Genomic DNA, 20,758 nt, shown 5'->3' on the forward strand with positions numbered 1-20,758 from the left:
TATGTAAACAGCACCATGGTGCAAATTATGCCTGAAATCAATCACATTATTATCTCTGTGTGATATCATTTATTCAGCTAATGGCATCTGAAAGCTTTCATATTGTGTCCAATTTGTGATCAGTCTAGTGTAGTCAGAAATGTTAAATATTGATCGGAGGGAGTGTAAGTGACGGTGATTAGATGTGGTTTGTGCAGAGTTACATAATATCTGATATTGTATTGTGCTGAACTGTTTCTTCCAGTTTAGTGCTGGGAAGATATTACATGCTATGTATTGATAGAAGCTGGGAAGTCTGTCTTTAATCTTACATATTTAATTGGCAAACAGCAGAAATGAATAAGCCATATTGCATAGAGTGTGGAAGAGGTTCTGTCCTGTATGTTTGTGTGTGTTTGTTATTCATGATGGGGGGCGGGGGAGAGAGAGAGTCACATTTTGTATAGTACAGCAATGATGCCTGACCTCTCTTGTACTGTAGAATCTATGTGCAAAAAGGCAAGCAGAGGGCTATTCACCAGTTTTGTCTAAGGCCCCTCCCTCCCCCATGCCTTGTTCTGCTCTGTGTGGAGGAAGCCATCTTGGTAAAGGAACAGGACTTTGCTTCCTTATGCCAGAGCTTCCCCCTTGAGGAATGGTGATCTGATGACTGGTAGGGTAATGATCAATAACCAGTAGGAGAGATGTAGAAAGCACAGATCCACAGAATAAACTTGCATTGAAAGTCCTCTGATACAGCTTTTCTCTCCAGCAAGAACAATGACATCTCTCACTCCGAATCACATGAGAATAGCAGTCAATGTTACAGTGCCTTGGATGATCTCGTTCTGCAGACATACAGTTATGAGGCTTTAGGCACAAAGAAGTGCACTGCTAGTTTTCAGAAGGAATACAAGTATGTGCATCCTTTTAGTACAATCAACACAATAACATAGCAAATCTTCACTTTTGCAATTGGATCAACTTTAAGGGCTATGGCTTACTTGCAGACTTGCCAGCATCAGAATCCTTAGAAAGGGCAGAGATAAATTCTCACCCTTTTCCAATGTGTTACTCCCTTGCTGGCCAGAAACACTGTGGAATCTCCTTCTCCAGCCAAGCGAAGTCTCCCCCATCTGGCCAACAAGGGAGCAAAATGCTAGAAACAGGCGAGTATTTCTGAGCCCTGTGTAGTGACCCTTTAGATGGAGAGTTTTAGCAAAGATCCCAAGTGTGGCCTGGCTGTAAGAGTTTGCCACAAACTTAGGTAGGTAGGGTCATTTGTTATGCAATTGAAGGCAGGCGGGGTCATTTGTTATGCAATTGAAGGCAGGCATTGCCGGATCATGTGTTGCCCAGCTGAAGGCAGGCGAGATCGTGTGTTGCCCAGCTGAAGGCAGGCGAGATCCTGTGTTGCCCATCTGAAGGCAGGCGAGATCCTGTGTTGCCCAGCTGAAGGCAGGTGAGATCCTGTGTTGCCCAGCTGAAGGCAGGCGAGATCCTGTGTTGCCCAGCTGAAGGCAGGCAGGATCGTGTGTTGCCCAGCTGAAGGCAGGCGGGATCCTGTTTTGCCCAGCTGAAGGCAGGTGAGATTGTGTGTTGCCCAGCTGAAGGCAGGCGGGATCCTGTTTTGCCCAGCTGAAGGCAGGCGGGATCCTGTGTTGCCCAGCTGAAGGCAGGCGAGATTGTGTGTTGCCCAGCTGAAGGCAGGCAGGATCGTGTGTTGCCCAGCTGAAGGCAGGCGGGATCCTGTGTTGCCCAGCTGAAGGCAGGCGGGATCCTGTGTTGCCCAGCCGAAGGCAGGCGGGATCATGTGCTGCGCAGCCAAAGGCAGGTGGGATCATGTGCTGCGCAGCCGAAGGCAGGCGGGATCATGTGCTGCGCAGCTGAAGGTAGGCGGGATTATGTGCTGCGCAGCCGAAGGCAGGAGGGATCATGTGCTGTGTAGTTTAAGGGAGGCGGGACCATGTTTGATCAGGTGGGAGCTTGTGTAGTGTTCAATACAGGGGAGATCAGGTCTCTTTGAGAAAGTCAGATCCAATGTTGTGCAGTATGCAGTTCTGGAAAAAAAAGTGGTCCAGCCATATGTTGGGCAATGATACATGAACTGTTATTCCTACTGGCAGGAGGCATGGCTGAAGTACAGACATGTTCCTACTTAGTAAGGGGAAGAATCTGCAACATTTTTAAGATTTAGTTGAAGTTAATTATTCTCACCCTTATTCTTTCGGCCAATAGATCCAACGCGTTTAAGACCCCAGACATTTCCCGGAACCAGCCGATGTCCCAGTCGAGCTCCTTCCAGCTATCCAGCTCTGTGCCCAAATCCTTTTTCTCCCGACAGAATGTGAGGAATAAGATCCCGGCTGGCTGGAAGAAGCCAGAGGAAACACCAAAAAGACCAACCACGTTTACTGATCCCAAAAAGTAAGCGCTTTCCCCTTCTCTAATATACCACCAGATAATACTGATCCCTAAAACCTAGACGGATTGAAATTCTCAGGGCCTATGAGACTTTAAATATAAAAAACATAAATCTAGTGAGAGTGGGCAGAAAAGATAGATCTCATCCCCAAATTAGCAATAACTGAGCGATATCGTGGCATTTTTCCAGAATAACATCTTTTTATAAACTACCCTTCCCTAGCTAAATGTACACAAAGTTTTATACAGTCATTATTATACAGAAGAGAATAAGCTGCCAGCTGTGGGGAAGAATAGACTTTGTTACCTATGAAAATGTTTGTTCGGGCTTATCCTATCTGCAGTATCACTGGTAAAGAATATCTGTGCCTTTTTAATACAGATTGACTGTTAGGTTTGTTCTCATTCCTGGCTGACTCATTGCTGGAAGCCTATAAAGGATCTTTACCCATATCTTCAAAATGACAACAAACACACCTTTAGAAATGTTTAGTGATGACAATCTACAATCACATACTTCTAGATAATTGCCGGCTTTGTATTCTTTGCAAACCTTATTTCTCTTTTCTTCCCCAGTCTTCTCACGGTGGCCATTTTCACTAAGGGCAAAATAATCAATCTCCCTTTACTTCCTGGATCTCTGGCACATGTGAATAGGACATGTGACCACGCACATCATCTCCGGGGAGGAAAATGCCTTTCCCTCCTCTTGAGATTACAGATAAGATTTCCCAGCAATGCTCTGCTGATGTAAACTTGCTTGCGCACGATTACATTATTTGTGCCAAAGAGAGCCAGGAAGTGGAAAAAAAGAAATGGTAAATAAAAGAAAAATATGTTTAGCTAATAAATGTAAGATTTCATATCAGCATACAGAGCTCCATGCTGATGCGATTTTTAGCCAAAGGGGGTAAGGGTCCACTTTAATACTGATCGCTATAAAATACATGCCTTTTGGGAAGTGTCTGAAAGCATGTACTAAACAAATATATGTCAAAGGGGAGGAGTGAGACTGCATTGTTTTCTGAGGAAAGCATCACATCTATAGGGATGCTGGGGGGGGGGGGGTAATTCCTTTTGATAGGACTCTGTGTACACAGAGCCATGTATTAGTAGATAACTTTATCAGGAAATAGAAGGAAATTTCATCTGGCGGGGCCCTTGATGATTTCTATACATCTCTTAAAGGAAAGAAAGGGAAAGATGTAAGGTCACATTTTCAGACATATGTGGTTCACCTGGATATACCACAGACCTAATGTGTTTTAAGAAACAATCTCTTTTCAACCTTAAGCAGCGTCTTGTGTTCTGGTTCGGTGTTTCTGGATATAGACGTCTGTTTTCAAGCAATTTCCATCACAAAAACAATTTAACGGGTCAAATAAAACCTACCAACAACCTCTGATTGTTACAGGGTTTTGAAACTGGTGGTGGTGGGTCACCCTGATCCATTCAGTGTTGCGATGGAAAGCTGTTTGAAGTTGCCTGAATATTGCTGTGTATATGGCCGGCGTTACACAATTATACAGGGCTGGAGCTTGGTGTGTGTGTGTGTGTGTGTGTGTGTGTGTGTGTGTGGAAGAAGAATGTAGGTCAACAGTAATGGCAATGTGTTGAAAAGGGAGGATTACAGGAACATCTGCTGTTTGTAAATATGAGCTGAACAGCTGGTATATAGCACTGTATAGTAAACACTTTTGTTCTTTCATTTGTGGGGTTTTTTTGTTTGTTTTTTTAGCATGTATTTGGCAGAAAACATCAGCAATTTCTGTGATTCGAGTCTCAATACTCTGCTTTGTCTCTGTTTCAGACAAGTTGATATGAACACAAAGAATGTATTTGGTCAACCCAGGCTTCGGGCTTCCCTGCGAGATCTACGATCACCTCGGAAGAATTACAAGTCCACCATTGAGGATGATCTGAAAAGACTGATTATTATGGATAATCCGGGGCCAGAGCAGGAGCAGGAACGCATGGTGAGACACAGAGTTTACCTAATATAGATATATATATATATAGATATATCCTATTTACAAAAATATTTTCACTAATGCTGAGCCATCCTTGTGATCCATGCACCACTGCCAGACAGCATAGCCATACCCTTGGCCTGCCTTATCCCTCTAGTTAAGTAGCACAGCTTGGTCACTGCCCTTCCCCAGTCCCAGGAACTGGACAGTAAAGAGGCTTCAGCACACATATGACGTCATCACTCTTCTCCCTCTGCCTGTCAGCAAATGTCCAGTGTTAGATATAACTGCACTGTGCAATGCGGTTCACCGGTACCTGGATCGCAGTGCGGCCTTTTTAATTTCCAGAGTCCGGTTTGTGGCAGGCTTATAACAAAGATGGAAACAGGCACTTATAATAGCCATATGTAAAATACATTTATTTTTATTGAATAAATAGTCTTTTTTTCCAATTATACATTAAATTCAGCATTAAAGGAGAACTCCAGGCAGTTAAAAAATTAACCCTTGAAGTGGGGCTACCCCTGCACTGCAAGAGTCAACTGCTCATTTTAGTCTAGGGTCTAAAATTAAAAAAAGGTTTACTGACCTGATCCTCTATCCTGCTTGGCTCCTAGCCCAGTCCATGCAGTCTCTGTTCCACTCCGCTCCGGTGATGTAAGGATCCGTGAGTCATCACATCTAATACAGTGTATTGGACGTGAGGACTAGAGCTGCAGCTAACGATTATTTTCATAATCGATTATAATCGATTATGTCGATTAGTTGTTGCAGCCCTAGTGAGGACCCTGAGGGGCATTTCACCGGCAGAGTGAAGGGAGAGAAAGAAGTGGGCAGCCTCTGCCGCAGGATCGAGGCTCAGGTGAGTATAACTTCTTTATTTTAGATCCAAGAGAAAAAACAACGAGCAGTTAACCCTTGCAATGCGGAGGTCGCCCCGCTACAAGGGTTACTTTTGTAAATGCTTTGAATGAATGTAGAAAAGCAATGCAGGGGCTTTCATTGCTGGCTGCGTTCTGAAAATTCTAGTTACCTGGCTTTCATTCTGATTTACTAGTTTCAGTATTTTCTGTGTCATGTCAAAAATCCTTATCTGTGTACTTTTTCTCAGTAAGTGAAAGTATTGAAGAACCACAGCCAGGCATCTAGCATTTTTCATTTCAGTGACAAGCATCTTGTTTCTCTCTTGGTAGATTTCTGTTTAGATTAGCTGGCTCTGATTGATGGTTGGGTCCACTAGTGTCACTGCTCAGGGGAGCACAGCTGTCATTCTCTAATAGATCGCTTACATGGTTACATCTAGCCACGTCAAGAGGCAGATGGTGCAATTCATATCTTAGAAAATGTAACCTTTTTGATCCGTTTTATGGTCATGCCTTGATTTATGTATGTCCTTTCTGGCTCCTACTACACTACATCACTGCTAAAAGGCAGTCTCGCAGACCAGAAACGGGTTACTACTATCTAGGGACCAAGGTAACTGTGCTATACTCTGTTATCCACTTTGTTTCCTAAAGGGGGCCATACACTCAGCTGGATAGAGGAATCTTCTCTGCCGGCTATTGTATCCTGACAGCCAGCACATGCCACTGTGAGAATACACAAACATTCACTCTCTGTTCACACCTAGGTGTCAGTGTTTTCGCGCATAGAGCACGTTTTGAGGCGTACCATTGCTGGGAATGAGCAAACATGCCCACAAAATGCGCAAACCGCTTATGTCGTGCATTTTCATGGACTTCCATTGAAGTCTATGCAGCCAAACGCGCTGTAATCTGTAAACGCGTCCGAAAAAAGCTCTTGCCCCTTTTCCACCATACAGCGTTTTACAACTTGCGACAAAACTCTCGCGTTTGAACACGGGCCAGAGAAATGAATAGGATTTCTTGTGTTGAGAGTTTTGTCGCACTTGGCTTTGAGTGTCAAAACGCCTAGGTGTGAACAGGGACTCAATTAAAAAATTTGACTTTTGTCGAATGGAGTAGTGCTGGCAGGGCCACACACTGCTTGAATTTTAGCCAAGTCGGCAGGACTCAGACAAAATTTGAACAATGTATGGCCAGCTTTAGTCTTTATTTTATAGAACCTTTGCAGATTCCTCAGGCTTTACCCAGGTTCCAGGTCTCTAACCTCGGTTTTGCCTCTGACTCTGTGAAGGATTTCATTTGGACATGTGGAAATCTCAGCCCCTTTTCATCTCTGCACTAGTGTAATGCTTTTCAGAATGTGTAATCTGTTCCTTGTTTCCTCCAGTCACCACAGAAGACCTTACACAGAACGCTGTCTGATGAGAGCCTGTGCAGTGGCCGCAGAGACGCCGGATTTGCCTGCTCTTCAGGAGTGGACTCCTCAATGGGCAACGATGGCTTTTTCTCCAGCGTCTACCCAACCTGTACCCTTCCTGTCCGCCGCCAGCACCAGTCCAACATGCCCGAGAAATCTGGTAACATTTGCTGCACTTTTGAGCTATTTTATTGTACACATATTTGGGACATATTCCATGAGCATAATGCAGAGATAATAACCAGATGTGGTAACCCATCAGAAACCTATAGCTGATCTGACTGTAAAATACAATCTCATAGGTTTCTGTGCGGCATTGCTCTTTATGTCTTTAATAACTAAAGCTAGCCAATAAAGGGTATTGTATAAACTCCAAACTTTCTGTACTCATTGATTGGATCAGTGCAATATCCTTCTATTTCCATATTGTGACTGATCCAGTGCAAGTATTCATATAAGGCTTTCTTACTTTTTTGATCTACTTGTACCAGGTCAGTGAAACTATTTAAAGGACATTTAAACCTTCCATTTTTTTGCATATATGTACTGATAGCAAGCAGTAGATATATGCAAAAACATAAAAAGAAAAGTTACCAAAAGAGTTAATAACTCATCTGTGTCTTCGCCGCATGCTCCCGTATGAAGATCTGAAGATTCTCGGGCGGGCGCATGCGCAGTAGAGATCTTTGGCCGGGAGAGAAGGAGAGACACAGGGTAAGCCAATGTAAGCAGGCTGGCAGCAGGTACATGCACAGACACCGTGGGACACAGAAGACAAGCAGTCAGCGCTGGATCAGAGACCAGCACTTGAGGGACTGCTGAAACTACTGAAAAGAAGATGATTGGATCAAGAGGCATCATTTATGGCAAATCTCTACAGCAGGATTGGGGGGGGGGGAATAGACTTTAATGTCACTTTAAGCCGGCACATTAGAATAAAAGCCAAGCAACTAGCATTTCCAGATGAGGACAGCAATGCCAGGTTCTATATTCCTCTCATGACATGTTTACTTGTATAAAAATATAACGTTTCATGGCCCTGGATGCTTGTTTTAAAATACACATATAACAGAAGGTTTCAATTCCTTTCCTGTAATATATCCGACAAGAGGTGTCTGTAACTTTCAGTGAACTAATTGTCACCTGCAGTAGGTAAAATTGGGATCTCACACATCAGCACATATCATGCTGTTATCTCTAGTGCTAACACTTGTGTGAAGGATGCAGTAGAGATAAGTAGACGGTATAAATAAATGCCACTCTGAAATAAGTGCCGTCGATGTCTGTTCTTTGCAGCCACCATCTCTTCCTCTGAGCTGTCACTCTCTGAGATCCGGGATTCCAACTCCAGACATATGGACCCAGGAATGATGCCACTGCCAGACACTGCAGCTGGACTGGAATGGTCTAGTCTAGTCTGTGCAGCCAAGGCCTTTGAAGGTAAATATGCAGATTGCAGATGCAGATTAATAGGTCTGCTTCCTTTTTCAGACGAATACACTTTACGCAATAGTGTAAAATAGCAGCCAATCATATTTCGGTTTATTCTAGGCAAGAGACAGTGACATTTCATTGTTTTTTTTGTGGCTGGCTGCACTTTGCACTGTGAAATAAGTCCAGTTTGGTTGTTTCCTCGAAGCATTGTCAAGTTATAATGATGACGTCACTCATAGCCACTACCTAGATATTTCATTGGTTTTCACCTGAATATTCGCTAGAATGGACCACATTTATGATGGGAAGAATTGTCTCATCTGTACTTTCTTCCAGGGCTGTATATGGGGGGGGGGGGGGGGACTATAGATGGCCTTACGTTTTCAATTTACTCTGGCTTTTGAGAGCAAGTCCCCTTACTGGTAGGTGTGAACTGAAAGATATTTGTAACAAAATGTGTGTGTTTCCTGTGCCAGTGTACTATTAACACATTGTTTTCTCTTGCAGTGCAGAGAGCTGCCTCACTGTTCTCCCTGAATGAAGTTGCCCTGAGTCCAGTACAGAGCGGAGGCACTGCACACCTCAGCCTGGAGAGGCAGCACACGCCACGAAGCACCCCCACCTCCAGGTACTATGAAACAGCAGCCGAGCTTGTGTTTTAGTGTAGGGATGCACCGATACCACTTTTTTAAGGCCGAGTACCGATACTTTTTTTTCAAGTACTCGCCGATACCAATTACAGTGGGATACACCTACTGTATGAATGGCTCATATTTTCAAAAAGATTCCTTGAACTTGAAATTTCTTAACCATAAATAAATGTTCTATCACTCCAGGCAAGGCCTGTGGTGATATGGATGAGGGATGTGAGAAACCTTAGTTATCTCAGGAAACTGAGATATTCTAGCATGTTAGAACATCTATGATTGTTGCAATGTCGTTTCCTTTCCTCCATAGAAAAGAGTAGGTTCTATTCACTGCACATGTGGTGGCATTTAATTGTCATCCAGCTTAAAAAGCCAAGGCAGGTCCTGTAGTCTCTCAATGAAAGGCAGAACTATCATTTCACACCATTAGTTGCTTAGTAACAGACCTAGCAGTCACAATTGTCCTGTACATTTTGTTAACAAATGCGGTAATCAATCATGCTTAAGGCGCGATGGCCGTGCTTTACATATCTTTTTAAAAGCAACTCGTGTCTCAAAAATAAAAATTAAGAAAAGAGAACCATGCAGACGAACACTGTTAATATTTGCCTGTCCTGATGCCCACGCATCGAATCTTCCTTTTCTTGCAGAGCTGCGGCCACAGGCAGAATCTTCTGCATCTAGCGCTTTCGGATGCTACATCGCCACTGTGTCTCAGGGACAGTATCAGATGCTGAAGGTTCTGCCATAGTTCTGCAAGAGCGCAAAGATCCAGGGCGCAGGTGTTGGGACAGATAAGTACAAAGGGGCATATTTATGTAAGCAGTGAATCTGACCATTAAACACTCACTGCAGGTGATTCTTCCAGGTTCATGTGCTTTTAATGACAGTGTGTGATTCATCACCAGTGGATATTTGGTGAAAGTCACGTTCACTGGTTTATAAATATGCCCCTAAGTCAGGGTTCGACAAATCCCAGGCGCCAGGTCGCGATTAGAAATTGCGTCCTGACGCCTGAGCTTTTGTCAGCCTGTTCACCGCACCTTTCTTCTACAGCCCGGGGCATGCAGTTCCAGGCGCCGGGCGGCTGGTTCTTTTCTACATTTAGCCCGGCTTTGGGCACACAGGGCTAAATGTAAAGCGTGGAAAGCCGGCGCTCGTTAAGTATAGCAGCCGGCTCGTCTGGCCTCACCTCCATGGTTCAGTCGCCCCCTCACCGCCGTTGTTTCCGAGCTCCCCCACTCTTCTGGGGGACCTCAGTAAACAGCCTTCCCCTGTTAGCTGTCACATGTGGAGCTGTACAGAAGATCTATCACAATGCTGTGCTGGATTTTCTGTACTGGAGGGCAGGCTTCATAAAGAGAGACCGGCACCTCTGAATTATATCACATAGGGGCTTGTTAGTCCCTGTGTGATATCAATAAAATAAAGTGAAAAAATTAAAAAAAGTGATAAAAAAAAACTAAAGTGATAAAAGATTTTAAAAAATTGAAATATTAAAATAAATACAAATTAAAATTAAAACTAACCCTGCCCCCACCACCTGCATGCGAATAAAGTTTAAAAAAAAATAAAGTTAAATCAAATTAAAAATGCCAAAGAATAAAATTAAAGTCCCCCCGCGGGTGCGAAACGCCCCCGCAAAATAAACCAGGCCCCTAACTTTTTTAGCTGGCTCCTGGATTCAAAGAAAATTTGTCGAGCCCTGCTCTTGTTGTTCAATTTGAGTCTGTGGCATTTTTCCATATTTAAAGCACAAATGTCAGAACTGTGACCTCATTAAACTGTCCCCAGAACTAACATTTGAAGGTCCCTTTGAGTGCTGGGGACCCTGAATTCAAGGAAGCTATAATGGAAATGTTTAATACCACCCAGCAGTATCAATAGTTGACCCTTCAATAGGCTCCCTTACCGGTCAATGTAAAAGTATTTGGAGGTGAGGGCAAGCTCTTGATCCTGCTAGAAAGTGTCAAAATATGCTTTTTAGCTCTTGGGGCATTGGCAAAGAATTTGAGATGTGTGCAACGTCCACCTCCATTTTGGTTCTGGAACCAGTATTGTAGGATCAGAGTTCTGATGGGTGTGAAAGGACATGGGCAGTGGAAGCTTTGGTGTATGTATGACCATTTTACTCTATCCTAGATGTAGTGGTGCATTTTAGCCCATAAATGTTGTAGTCTGCATTTATTGCTGCGTGATCCTTGCATTTTGATAAACACTTGTGTCTTTTTTTTTTTCTTACACCATTACCATGAAGGCCTTAAGATAATCACATGGACGATCCTTCACCTTCCACAAATGATTTTGATTCCACTTTCCAAGAATGATATAGTATATGTAAGGTCTGAGAAGATAAACTATAGAGTTATGGTACACAAAGTTGATGCTCTGGGTTTAAAAGTTTTTGGCGGGGGGCGTGGCTTGGCTATGGCACAGTGAAGACACCTTTTACACGAGCAGTGCCGGGTGATCATCTCTTCTGCTTTCCAAGACGTTTTTTCATTACCTGAGCCCATGCATAGGGAAATCTAAATCCAGGCGGAAACCACCATGATCCTCCGCTGGCTCGCTGCGCGCCTTTTTTGGGGGCTCTGACATTGTGCCGTCCACTGACTCCACACGGCCTACTGATCGCCATCTTGCTTCTCCGACATCCCTGCCTGTGAATCCGGCTCCCCGGTCTGTGTCGTTGCCAGCGCTGCTCTAGTCCAGCCGCTCACCTGAATCTCCAGAGGCTGTTCTGACTTCTTAGGTGGTTTGTCAACCGGCTGTGCTGCCCGAGTTGTCCCTGACCACCATGGCTGTGGGTGCCCTGGCCTTGGAGACACACGGGCTGCGGGCGATCCTCAGTGCCTTGCCGAGTATACAGGACCTTGATGTGCACACCGACCACCTGGAAGCCGCGCTTCATGGAGAGATAGAAGAACTGCTCTCTGACCTCACACAAACTACTGCCAGAGTGGGTGTTCAGGAGCAGTCTCAGATGGCCGTCCAGGATTGGCTCGCTATCCTGGAATCAACCCAGGCTTTGATGGCGCAACGTTTTTTTACAGCTGGATGACATTGAAAACTGCAGCCAGTGTAACAACATTAAGGTTAGAGGGGTCCCGGAGTCTGCTACTCTGGCAGACTTACATGATGTAGTGGTCCGGATCCTGAATGCTTATCTGAATAGACCCGCTTCTACAGACTTCGAAATTGACAGAGTGCATAGGACTCTTGCCTCAGTGCCACCTGGCCCGCTGAGAACACGGGATGTGCTCTGTCGAGTTCACTTTACAAGGTCAAATCATGCGTGCTGCATGGTCTAAAGGCTTCCTTGAGATGGACAGCATGCAGGTTACCCTCTTACCTGGCCTTTACATGCGTTATTGCCGTAAACTTTTGCTGGAACAAACTTAAAGGTGGATCATACAAATGGGGGTCATCCCTTCGCCCTGCTTATCAAGCTGCAGGAAGCTGCCTTCCACCTGCAATATCCATCCCAACTTCCAGCTGCCTTTCAGTTTCTAGCGGTGCATCCTCTTCCTATTCAGGACTGGTTGGAGATTGGGCCTCCTCTGTCTCTCCCCCAACGTGTTTCCTGCTGTTCTAGATCACTGAGGGGACGTCGTTGAGGTCAGTGTTCCCGATGACCCACCTGTGGATGCTGCCGCAGACCTGTGATGCTCCTCTCCTTTTCTTAATTTCATGTCTGCGGGTCGGATGTCCCAGTACCTGCTTTGGGCCTCTTTGCGGTGGCCTGGTGGGCTGCCGTGTTTCGTGTTGGATCCCCTTAGTGGGCTTTTCGGTTCCACAGGCTTTCCGAAAACTATACGTTTGCTACAGGACTGCACCATTGCCGTGTTGTTCTTGCCCTTCCACGTTCTAGCTCTACGCCCTTGCCATGGCTCCTACCTCTAAATGTTTCCAGGATTCCGTGGGACTATGGTCTACACTTGGAGCAGCAGGGCGGTGGTATGTTTTTTTTATTGACCCGCCATCTGCTCCATTTTTTTCAGTTTTCTTTCATTGCAAGTTATCCATTTTGCTATGATTTTTTTATATAGCTGTATGTATTATGATGTTTTTTTATCCACTGTATTACGGGTTTACACTTATCTATGCATCTTACATGCTGTGTGATGTTTCCTGTTAGTTTGCTTATTTATTACTGGTCTCGTTCAGCTGGTTGCCTGGCATCTCATGTAGCCTCTCACTGCCCGAAGTAGGTTAGTCTGGGATGGCCTGGCGCCTTTCCTTTGGGTCTCCATCTGGGCTTTGTTGGGGGGCGCCTGGTGACCCTAGACTGTTGACGTGTTTTGTGTCTCACTTAGTTTTTTTTCCCCCCTCTCTTCCTTTCACTCCCCCCCTTCTCCTCCCTTTCCTTCCTTATTGATCCCTTCTCCTTCTTTTCTCTTTCCTCCTTCCTTTCTTCTCCTCCTTCTGTCTCTCCTCCTGTTTTAGTCCTTTCTGTGCTTTCTTGTTCTCCTGCCGGCTGTGGGCCCCACTGTCCTGGTTTCTGGTCACCTCTAGAGGTCGTCTCTTCTCTACCTATTTAAGATGGCTGACCTCTCCTTTACCTCCTATAATGTGCGAGGTCTTCATACTCCAGAGAAGAGATCCCGGCTGCTGTTGGAGCTGTGGCATTTGTGGACACGTGGGTTTTCTTTAGGAGACACATTTATCTACTGGTAAGCTTCTGAAACTCTCTAATTTTCAATTTCCAGGGTCTTATCATGCCCCCTCTCCTTCCTCGAAAGCTAAAGGGGTGAGCATTCTGATCTCCCATCTGGTCCTCTGGACAGTTAAGGAGATGATTGCTGATGCCTCTGGTGGGCTCCTCATTGTCAAGGGGAAGATCTTCGACACTATGGTTACCCTGGCGAATCAATATCTGTCAAATGAGGGTCAGCTGACATCTATGGGGGCTTTTTTGGGTAAGATTATTGCTCACCAAAAACCTGTATTGATAGTCCGGGGGGCGGGGGGGTGGGGGGTTCAATCTCCCCCAATTTAGTCCTTTTATTCAATCTAAAATAGATTCGTTTTTCACCTTTAATGACACGGGTGACATGTCCCCGTTCACTTTGTGGGAAAATCATAAGTGCTATTTAAGAGTCACCTTTATTCAACTTGCTAGACGTACCTTCGACAGTTACAAGAGTTGTTGGAGAAAATACAGTCACTTGAGGCCCTGCATAAGCACACGTTGGCGGGGGCGACGGCTGCTTACCTTAAACTGTTGCGATTGTGGTTAGCTCTCCATAAGGTAAAATCCCAACTGGTGATAAATAGGCGTTCGTACTATGAACATGGCAATAAACCTGGGAAGTTGTTGGCCAGAGCCCTTAAAGACTCTTTCTCTAAAACCTACATTCTGTCGATTAAGGACGCCACGAGCACTATTCATAAACCTCCTGATGGTATCGGCACGGCTTTTAGTTAGTTTTACCAGGACCTTTATCATTTTCACCCAGCTAGATCCCCTAACGGACTACTCTTTATGAGTTACCAAGATCCAAGAGCATCTCCGGAACTCTCAAATGCCATCGCTGTCATCTGAAGACAGGAATGCTATGGAATCACCTATCTCGGTGAAGCGGGTGGTCAGGGTTTTGCGCTCCATGCATTCAGATAAGGCTCCCGATCCTTATGGCTTTACCCTTCATTATTACAAGACCTTCCGGCAGGTCCTTGTCCCCCAATTGGTCCATGCTTTTAACTCTCTGTTGGACTGTGGATTACTGCCTGGGAACTTGCTCTCTGCTCATATTACAGTTATTCCGAAGGAGGGCAAAGACCTGTCAGAATGTGGGATCTATTGACCCATAGCTTTATTGAATGTTGACTTGAAGATTTTCGTAAAGGTCCTGGCTATGCGACTGCACCCGCATCTACCTCATAATATCCACCCAGACCAAACTTGCTTTGTTCCATTGAGGGAGGCGAGAGATGACACCATACAAGCTATCAATGTTAATCATGCTGCTTCATGAAAAAAGCTACAATAGGGTGGATTGGCAATTTGCTGAAAAGGCCTTCGACAAGGTGGATTGGCAATTTGTTAATGAGACCCTGCCTTCTTTAGGCCTAGGTCCTAATATGCTTGGCTGGATTTAAGCCCCATAAAGTTGCAGCTTATGCAGACGATCTTTTGTTTTTACTTGCACAACCTCATATCTCCCTACCAGTCCTGCTGTCCCTCTTGCAGCATTTTGGACAACTATTCAAGTACAAAATCATTCTTACTAAATCTGAATCCTTAGGAGTCTCTATTCCTTCTGCGACTGAGCTTTTATTGCGCGCAAATGTTTCCTTATAAGTGGTCGGACTCACATATTCGGTACCTTGGAATGAATATCTTGGCAAATCTCTCTCGATTGTTAAATTTTGTCCCTCCATTAAGAAGGATTTACTTGGCATTGGGGTGTCTTGACGTGGTTTGAAAGAAACAGCATTTTGAAGATGCTGATCCTCCCAAGACTGACTTATCTGTTCCAAACCTTATCCATCGACCTACCCAAACGTTTTCTTTGTGAAACTCGTCGGACCTTTTTTAGATTTCTCTGGGCGTATTGGAGAGCTAGCCTCCGGCATCGGGTGTTGAGTTTGGCTTCCCGGACCCGGTCTGGTACTATGAGGCTTCTCATGTGGCCCACTTGTTGGAATGGTGTTCTCATTCTACAAACTGTGGGTCTCTCTGGAAGCCACTGTCTCTCCGATACCTTTGCAAGGCTTCCCCTGGTTGATTGACCGTTTACCTCAGGAGGTCTCGCAGCACCCTCTCATAGACCCAACTTGCAAAGTCTTTATTGCCTCAAAATTATCCACACTCCCTGCGCTCCTTGCCCCTATTCTGGGATCACCAGGTTTTACACCTGGATGTTCGACGCCCTCTTTCTTGCCATTGATCAGGTCAGGGTCTTTTAGGGCTCTCCATTTCCAGAAGGAGGGTCAGTTCCTTCCCATAACCGGGCTGCAAGAGCAATTTACAACTCTCGACACATGGCAAATCCTCCAACTTTCACATTATCTTACCTCACTTGAACTTTATGCCACTGTATTTCGCCCTCTTACACCATTTGAACAGTTATGCTTACATGCTGAACTACACAGGCATACTCTCTCCTTGGCTCACTCGCTCTTATTGGATCCTGATGGGAGTTCCTTGCCGCTATACTTCCGCTCTTGGGAGCGTGATCTTGAATGTAGTCTGTCCTCTGCTCAAATGGATCGAATCCTTCTGTTCACTCATAAGGCCTCTATATCTAATGGAACTCAGGAAGCTGGTTATACATTTCTTACATGTTGGTACCTGACTCCCTCTAGGCTGCATCAGTTTGACCCCCATTGTCCCAAAGTTTGTTGGAGGTGCCAGGCTTCCGACGGATCTCTTCTGCACTTATTTTGGTCCTGTCCACGGCTGTCCAAATTTTGGGATGCAATTCTGGATTTCTGTCATAAATGAAATTGTTCTGCTTGAACAGGACGCCCTTGGTGATGTTGTTTCACCAGAATCCGTTGTCACTTTAACGATACAAAAAACATCTTTTTTACACCTGCTGAATGACGCAAAGGCTTGTATCCCGATGCTCTGGAGGAAATAGGGAGGAGAGGTTTCCCGAGACCTGGTTTTATTGGATAGACTTCCAAACTTCGGATTAATATAAATCAGTTATGTCCTCCTGAGTCTGCCACTAGGTGTCCCGCAGCTGCTGTCACTGTACTGTTGACCATGCAACTCACAGCTGGCTTCTTTTCCTCCTTTCTCTCCCTACTCTGTTCCCTTTCTCCTTTCTTCTACTCCCTTGCTTTTCCTCTCTTCCCTGCTCCATCCCACCCTCCCCTTATCCCATATCCAGATTTAAAAACCTGGGAGATTTGGAGACATATAGTCTGCTAGAGGGTTTACACAGCGCTTTATACGTCAGCCTATGCTTCATACAAGATGTGATGCTTGTTATTTCGTTTTTCTTTTATTTACATATGGGTTTCGTACCTTAATACATTACCTTATGTGTATTCCGCAATATTGTTGTGAAGATGTGTTTTAATGTCCTTTCTATTGACTGTATCATGTTCTCTATGTCAGCCTTAATAAAAGTTATGTTTAAAAAAAAAAAAAAAGAAAGTTTTTGACAATCATTAATGTTAAAAAATTTGTTTCCAGATGTTTGAGCTAATCGTACAGTTCCACAAAATGTGTGTAGCAGATTTTCAAAACGTTTAGTGGGGTCATCCAATATTCCAGAAAATACATGCCGTTACATCATAGGAAAACTTTCATATCTGGAAATTGCACTCTCCAGTGCCCATGTCCTTCCCCAATTGTATCTTTGTAAGGACATTGTTACTTATTTTTCTCACAACATTGTACTCGTGTCTTTCTAGTGACGAATTGGTTCCAGGCCTCCCTGTGAAGGTTATGCAACTGGAAGTCATGCTGAAACAACTTCATACTGATTTGCAGAAGGTAACAATAGAGCTTTCTGCTTCTGTCCAATAGTAATAAACAGTTGGGTCTCTTAGATAGGGGAAATGGCTAACTTGGACCCCAATCGATCTGAAAGTTACACACTGGTGAATCAGGTGCATATGGTATTAAAGTAAATCTGTCATATAAAAGAAATACAGAGACTGCCATTGCTGACCTCCTTCTAAAAATGCTTGTAGCTTGACTGCTTTGCTGACCCCCTGACTGCAATGCAGATGTTGGAAGTTGGGAAAAACATCAGAAGTTATGACAGTCAGGCAACTAACATTTTTAGGAGATGTCAGCAGTGGCAGCTTCCATGTTTCTCTCATGACAGGTCTCCTGTCTTAAAAAGACTCTTCTGTCGGCAGTTGAACAGGAGGCGGTTATGCCGATGTTGTGTCACTGATTAATAACAAATGAGTTTATCTTGTTTTAATAGATTAGGACTTTACCCCTAAGAAGGGAAAGTATCATCTTAATTTGAGGTTTTAAACTGATGTTTTACATTCTTTTCCTTTTCACAATATGTAAAAATATATTTTGCTGATCAATACTGAATGCAGGGCATGCTGGGTTTTCCAATAAGAAAGTCCAGCACTAGTTTTGCATGTTTCTCAGAGAGAATATCCATATGGCTGCTATCTGCTAGCAGTGAGGGAGGGGTTATGTCCCTCTACTGAATGTATATTCTGATATGCTGCTATCCAGGTCTATTCAGAGCAAAGTAGTAATCCAGCTGTATAAAATGTAATTCACACTTGCCACATGCCAGTTGCAGGTGGTCGATATAAAATGTTCATATGCAATATTTACAATTTCCTGGCTAACAAGAGATTAAACCTTTTCAAAAAATTCCTATCAATCCTAAACAACAAATAAATGTTCTGCCAGTTTAGGCCAGACCTATGGTGGTCTGTACACGGAGGGAGGACGCATGAACCTTAGTGATCACAGAAAACTGCAATTTTCCAGCATGTTACAAAATCTGGGATTGCTGCAGTGTTGCTTCCTTTCCTCCATAGAAAAGGGCAGATTCTTTTCAAGTGTACGTGTGTTGGCATGTAATTGTCATCCAGCTTAAAAACAGTCAATGCAGGTCCCTCAGCCTCTTGAAAACATTTGCACCATTAGTTGCTTAGTAACAGACCTAGCAGTCACAATTGTCCTGTACATTTTGTTAACAAATCAGGTAAATGTTGAGATGATGGGGCTTTACATAATCCTTAAAGTGAGCTTAATTATGTACATGGTCTGCTCAGTAGGTTTAATACCATGACTGTCAAGAGGCTGTAGGACCAGAGGTCTTTGCAAGGTCATTTTCAACCTTAAAGGTGTTTTAAATCCAATTGTTGCAAAAATGTTGTATTCTAATAACTATGTGTAGTTATTACATGGAATTATTTTAGGACTGCAACCAACTAATCGATGAATCGATAATGAGAATCGTTGTCAACGATTCTCCTTATCGATTAGTTGTTTGGATCTCCTATCTCTCTCCTCCACACTGGGAGGAGGGCACAGCAAGCAGTGGGTGGGTGCAATAGCCAGCCTGCTATTGGCTATTGCAATTTGAAATGGCCAATAGCAGGCTGGCTATTGCACCAGCCCACTACCTGCTATTTTTTCATTCAGCTGCCATCTGCAGAATCTTGCCACTGGCAGCTGTCATTCCTTGGATGAAGCTATTCAAGCGCCATGTGCTTACAATACAAAAAAAAAATTATAAAAGGTGGGAAAAAAGTCATTTTTGGTTTCGGCCTGACAAATTCTGCTGCGGGAGGTGCGTTGCAGTGCCATTCATATCAATGGCACCCCAAACGCACCGCCCATCTACAGTGTGATCGCCTGCACTGGAACGTACAGTACCGCAATGCTGTGCGTTCCAGTGTGGTTCGATTGCAAAAAATAGTGCATGCCGTTTTATTCTGAAGTAAACTTTGTAAGTCTCCATTTGTGTATTTCAGTTTAAGGATGGTATTTATGTAATTTTTTTATCAGATTAATCGAAAAAATAATTGCCCAACTAATCGATTATGAAAATAATCATTAGTTGCAGCCCTAAATTATTCCACGTTGTTTCATTTGATATTTCTTCATATACATACTTAAAAACCTGTGCTGGACAACTGGGTTTTCAAGTTCCTTTAAAAAGAACTGCTGTCCCAGCCCCTGTCATTGTCACACCGGCTGGACAGCTTGTTCTGGAAAAAAATAGAAATAACGGCACGTGGACAAGAAAATATGGAAAAGGGTGAGCAGTGCATGTTATAATAGCAGCTGTAGCCCTGCTTTGTTCTGACAGTGGATGACCTCTATTGATGGGAGGCATTTTGTGACAAAAGCTTTAATCCGAATGTAATATTTCATCCCGCGTTCTCTCCATCACATGTATGTCTGTAGGAGAAGCTGGACAAAGAGGCCCTGCAGGTGGAGGTGGCCAATCTTCGAGAGAATAACCAGCGGCTTCAGGCAGAATCGCACTCAGCCAGTGAGCAGCTGAGGAAATTCGCCAAAATCATTTCGACCACGGTGGAGAAAAAGGACCATTAACTCCTCTGTCTTTACTGAGGTGACCGGCCCTGCCACGGTGCCAGGGCGCTGACATAATGGTACATATTGGGCATTGCACTCTCCAGCTACGTGGGGCGCCTCTCCCTTGACATGTCCTGCAGTGCATTGTGGGGCTTCATTTTTATCATGGATGCAAGATTTTACACTTTGTCACTTTGTTTGTATCAACAACACATTTCTTTATGTACAGAAACATTTTTTTTCTTGCTTTGTAGATTTGTACAAACTACAACCCTGACGGGCGATTATAAAAGGAAAAAAAAAAAAAGTGGTATTTTTTGCCTCATTGCGTTCCCATAAAACACCTTGCATCAGGAATTATGCAAAACGTTCTCCCAGGCAAGGGCAATGCAAAACGCTGTACCGCAAACCTCCTGGAAAATGATGTTATATATGAATATATGTTTAAAGCTGTATAGGCAAATGTTATACGCGGAGGGGTAAAAAGGTGTCTGAATGAACAGTTAGGTTTCATACAAATTTATTTTAATATGACCCCAGTCTGACTGGGCGTGAGAGATTTCCATGTATATTTTGTTAATATGACATGTATATAGTAATCCATCTGTTTTGTTAATGGGGAAGAACTTGCCTGCATCTTGTTGATTTCCTTCTCAGCATTGTACATTTCTGTGTAACGTCGGAGTAAAGATATTATTTATACTTGAATTTTGGAATTTGCATTTGCCGCTGGCTTGTCTGTTGGTGAGAATAAGGCAAGCAGAAAAGTATTTTTCGATAATTGTGCGATATATATGAAAACGATACACTGCAAAATTGTTGACTGAAAAGAAAAATGTTTTTACCTTCCAATTCCCTCAGCTGGGAGTTTTCCATATTACAACCGCATTAAAGTGGAAGTTCACCTTACAATTCATCAGTGAACTTTAAACAGCCGTATAACACATGTGTCTTGAGGAATGTATAGCACCATGTCTGACTTCTGTCTGTTCTCTGGTTGTCTAGCCATCAGCATTGGGAAAATTGCCCTC

General features: G+C 43.9%; 1 protein-coding gene across 1 annotated transcript in view; it reads left to right on the plus strand.

The window, feature by feature from the left end:
• SIPA1L3 (signal induced proliferation associated 1 like 3) overlaps positions 1–20,375 on the plus strand; it is a 157,521-nt gene extending 137,146 nt beyond the window's left edge. Inside the window, exons 17-23 of the mRNA XM_018565070.1 lie at positions 2,218–2,406; positions 4,214–4,379; positions 6,627–6,816; positions 7,953–8,096; positions 8,598–8,718; positions 17,111–17,192; positions 19,596–20,375. Of these exons, the coding sequence (XP_018420572.1) occupies positions 2,218–2,406; positions 4,214–4,379; positions 6,627–6,816; positions 7,953–8,096; positions 8,598–8,718; positions 17,111–17,192; positions 19,596–19,745 (1,042 nt within the window). The 3' untranslated portion in view covers positions 19,746–20,375. The remainder of the gene's footprint in view (positions 1–2,217; positions 2,407–4,213; positions 4,380–6,626; positions 6,817–7,952; positions 8,097–8,597; positions 8,719–17,110; positions 17,193–19,595) is intronic.
• Positions 20,376–20,758: the final 383 nt, after the last annotated feature.

This window comes from Nanorana parkeri, unplaced genomic scaffold (genome assembly GCF_000935625.1).
Source record: "Nanorana parkeri isolate BGI_ZX_2015 unplaced genomic scaffold, ASM93562v1 scaffold810, whole genome shotgun sequence".
NCBI classification, from domain to species: domain Eukaryota; kingdom Metazoa; phylum Chordata; class Amphibia; order Anura; family Dicroglossidae; genus Nanorana; species Nanorana parkeri.